Source organism: Cynara cardunculus (assembly GCF_001531365.2).
Source record: "Cynara cardunculus var. scolymus isolate 2C chromosome LG 6, CcrdV1, whole genome shotgun sequence".
NCBI lineage: Eukaryota > Viridiplantae > Streptophyta > Magnoliopsida > Asterales > Asteraceae > Cynara > Cynara cardunculus.
Window position 1 is genome coordinate 18,845,803 of NC_037533.1, and position 4,525 is coordinate 18,850,327.

At 30.8% G+C, this 4,525-nt stretch overlaps 1 protein-coding gene and 1 non-coding gene across 2 annotated transcripts in view; both read left to right on the top strand.

The window, feature by feature from the left end:
• Nucleotides 1–299, top strand: part of LOC112514980 (WD repeat-containing protein DDB_G0290555) — a 6,826-nt gene extending 6,527 nt beyond the window's left edge. The window contains exon 13 of the mRNA XM_025121634.1: nt 1–299. This exon is cut by the window's left edge and continues 1 nt beyond it. Coding sequence (XP_024977402.1) covers nt 1–107 — 107 coding nt within the window. The 3' untranslated portion in view covers nt 108–299.
• A 2,206-nt stretch (nt 300–2,505) lies between these two features.
• Nucleotides 2,506–2,622, top strand: LOC112514996. The gene has a single exon (XR_003069456.1). It is a non-coding gene; the product is annotated as a U5 spliceosomal RNA (small nuclear RNA).
• The last annotated feature ends 1,903 nt before the right edge of the window (nt 2,623–4,525 follow it).

Sequence of the window (4,525 nt, forward strand, 5' to 3'; positions counted from 1 at the left end):
AAAAGAAAAAGAAATCCAAATCATATGCCGTAGATGGAACCGAGGACGAGCCACGGAAAAAGAAAAAGAGATCCAAGTCAAAAGCCGTAGAGGTTGGCGTTATGTAAAAGATGATTACTTGTTGGAGTTACCGTCTTTAAACCCGATTTTGTATGTGATTTACAGCTTATGCATGACTGAAAAACTAATAGAAGATATGTCTCGACATATATGAATCATTTGGCATTCTACCAGACCATATAAGACCCATTTTAATGAAGATGCCAATAATCGTAGGGAAATCATGTTTAGGTCTAATTGTTGGGTCTTGTTTCATCATTTTCTGAATGTTTGCATATGTTTTGTAACGTTTTTACACATTCCCAAAAAATGTCTACAATGAAAATGACAATTTTATATATGTATAATTATTACATTTTTTAAATAACATTTTGAAAAAGGAAAAATTTAAGGAAATTCAATTGACTTTAGTGTTTGAAATTATAAGTTCTTGAACAACAATTATTTAGAACAAATAAGTCCTTGAATATTCTAAAACCTGTTAAAACTCCTAGAACATTCTAAAATCTGTTAAAACTCTTTGGACTTTCTAAAACTAAAATCCGGGCTAGAAGTCGTCCACATGTGCAATTCCTCTCCCTCACCGCAATAGTATCTTGGGGTTTGCAGCGATAACTAGTACACATCGGTTTTCCAGTAAATTTCGCCCTCTGAGTCAAAATAAATATGTTTTCGAAGTTAATGCTAGATAAAAAAGATTTCGGTTATAGTTTTTCATACGATGGCCAGTCAAATAAAATAGATCATTTAGATATCTTTATGGTCTATACAACTAGTTAATAAAGTAAAATAATAGAAAAAAGTCAGGGAAAAAAAATAAAAAAGAAATATGTACAAGAAGGGAGTATTATTCTTTTTTGAAGTTTTAGTACATTCTTTTTTTAAAAAGAGTGAATATTATTTTATTATATGGTCTCTAAAGCATCTTTAACGGAGGTTTTTGAAGAATCTACTTTTTATTCTTACATTATTCTTAATTCATCAAATTAAAAACATATTTAAAACTTCATAATAATAGTTATTATGAAAACCTCTTTTACGAGTCTCGTATATTTTTCCCAACATCGATAATTATTAAAGTTTTATAATAAATATCAAATATATAATTTAAAAAACTAACAAAATATCATTACAAACCAAAAAGTCAATATAATAAATAGGGTTTTTGTTCAAAAACTCAAAAGATATAAAATTATTATAAAAACTCTCTCCAATGTTGGTTAGACATTACACTTCCTAAAAATGCTCTAAAGCATTTCTTAAACAATTAACATCAAATAACTTTGATCAATACTAAATCTCACATTATTTTGGAGTTGGTGAATAATATAACATGAAATTTGGTGGTGTATATATTTCTAGTTCACAAATTATCCTTCCAGTCTTATATTTACGTATTATTTATTTATTTTATTGTGAATGGTATTTTGATTATTATAATTTATTAATACTTTAATTATAAAATTATATTTAAATTAATTTATGATGTATGATTAGTTTAATTTTCATGTTTAAATTTATTTTAAGATTATTTTTTTAATATTTTGAAACACAATAACATATTTATAGTAAAAAATACCATTAAAACATATATTCAACATTGCTTGTTAATCTGTTGATCTTCTACTATTTGATAACAATAATTTTTCGGCTTATATTTGATTAAAATACTTAACATCCATATTTGATGTAAAGATAAAGCAACAAATTACCCATCAAAATAGATATGAAATATATTTTTAACATTTTGTTATACATAGAATTGTGAAAAAGAAAAATCCGCATTTCACCTAAAAACCAAAAAAAATAAACCTTAATGAAAAGTATTCGAACAATTAAATGATATAATTTCTTGGTCAAATCCTATGAAAAAGTGACATATTTTAACTTAATTTCTATGTGGGGTAACATACTTCAAAATTTTTATTTTTGTATCTAAGATGTAAATTTTTAAATATTTAAGTACTCCGGTAACCGGTTGAAAACTAATTTTTGATCAAAAAAGTTCATGTCACTGACCATGTTAGCGAATAATACTGATTTGGATACCACATCACTCGTCACATCAGCATTATAACCGGTTAATGTTTCAACAAGTTAGATATCAAAATAAAAGTTTTAAAAGTATGTTAACCAAAATAGAATCCAAGTTAAAATAAGTTACCTTTTCATAAAATTTGTTCTAATTCTTTTACTTAAATTGATTCTTACAATTTAAATTGCAATATTCAATTTTAATTTTTTTTTGGATAAAATGATTACGTTTCTGATTATTTCGGAATATTCAGAATCAAAATGTGGTTACAAAGAGATAAAAGGAAAAGAAGAGAAATAAGGTAAGGATGAAAGTGAAAGGTGGGTTATCCCACATCGGAGATTTAGAAAGAGAAGAGGCAGAGGAGGCGACCATATAATGAAAGGGTGTAGGAAGACGGAAAATCACGCAGCCACGCGGTGAGCACAAAGCGAACTATTCTTTCGCCTTTTACTAAAGAATACCGTGTGCTCGCCGCACACAGTGGCATACGCCTATTTTTGGAGAGTCCCTTCTACTGAAGGGCTCCAACAACCTAACAAGTTTTAAGTTATATTTATCTGACATTCAAATGAGATCATACCTGCAGCAGTTGAAATTGCTCGATATCATCTTCTAGCGAATTTGGAGATCAAAAACGATCTTCAATATCTTGTCGTTTTGAACTCCTTTTGCTGCCAAAAGTTAATATGAAACCCTAGTTGTTTAGTCAGAAGACGAATGAAGCTGTACTCGATAAACTTGGAGGAATTTAGCGAATACGATTGGTACGTTTCAAAGCGAACTAACGCATACAGTATGATGGAAAATCGTAACTCTAATGGATTCAACGGAGTAGTGAATTTGAATTTGATAACGAGAGAGACAAAAAAACGAACAATCAATCGGTGATCCTCTTCGTTATTCTACTCATCAAAATAACGAAATACAATTGCTACACTTGAATCACAAACGCAATTTCCGTTGAAAGCGAAACTTAAGAGTAAAAATACGATGGAATCTTCAATATCTATCGTTTTGAACACCGTTTGCCGCCTGATGTGAAGGAGCACCGATAGAACGCCCTAAATTTAATATGAAACCCTAATTGATTGTCAGAGCTTAGACGATTGAAATTATACTCGATAAACCTGGAGGAATTTAGCGAATACGATTGGTATATTTCAAAGCGAACTAACGCATACAGTATGATGGAAAATCGCAAAACTCTATTAGATTCAACGGAGTAGTGAATTTGATAACGAGAGAGACAAAAACGAGAAATCAAGTCGGTGATCCTCTTCGTTACTCCACTCATCAAAATAACGAATACAATTGCTATACTTGAATCACAAACGCAATTTCCGTTCAAAGCGAACTTAGAGTAAAAATACGATGGAAAATAGCAAAAATCAATTGGATTCGATGCAGTCGGTGAATTTGATCACAAAGTGAGACAAAAAGGAGCAATCAATAAATCATCCTCTTCGTTATTTCACACATCAAATAGCAAATACAATTGCTAAGTGCTCCAAATCACAAATGCAGATTCCGTTGAATGCGAACTAGCATAAACAATACGACGGAAAATCATGAAAAACAGAAGGATTCGATGCAGTATGTGAATTTGATGAAAGATAGAGACCACAAAAAGAACAAAAAATAGTCGGTGATCGTCTTCGTCATTCCACATCTCAAATTAGGGTTTATTAGAGGTAGAAGATCAATGAAAAGGTCTTTACCGGAGCATGAATCATGAAATCCCGACGAGCATCAACAGTCATCGTCATCGATAGTGGAATGGGCCTTCATTTGTGGACGATAGTGATGGATAGACAGTAGGGATAATGGGCTTTCGTTCAAGCACTAAATGTTTGTTTCATTTATTGGTTTGGGCCAGTTATTGTCATTTCGGCCCACATTCAATCAAAGCCGGCCCAAGTTCGAGTCCGAGTTCAACTCGGTTGAGTTAAGTCAACTCGATACGGAACTTCGATGAGTTGACAGGTAGCACTTCTCCGACTAAAAGAGAGCTTCCAAGCAGGAGCCATTGATGACAACTCAACTAATTTTAAACATTTAAGTATCCGGATAACCGGTTGAATACTAATTTTGATTTTAAAAAAATCATGTCATTAACTACGTCAGCAAACAATACTGAGTTGGATACCACATCACTCGTCACATCAGCATGATAACATGTTAATGCTTCAACCGGTTATCCAGATAATTAAATGTTTAAAACTTCACATCTTAGGTACCAAAATAAACGTTTTGAAAGTATGTTACTCAAAATAAGACCAAAATTAAAGTACGTTAATTTTACATGTAATTAACATATAAAAATATTTTTATATAAAACTGTTAAGAATATATTTCTTAATATTAAAATAAAAATGATTTGTCAAAATGTGTTATTGATATTTTAAATCTACTAGAAGCGTACTCGCG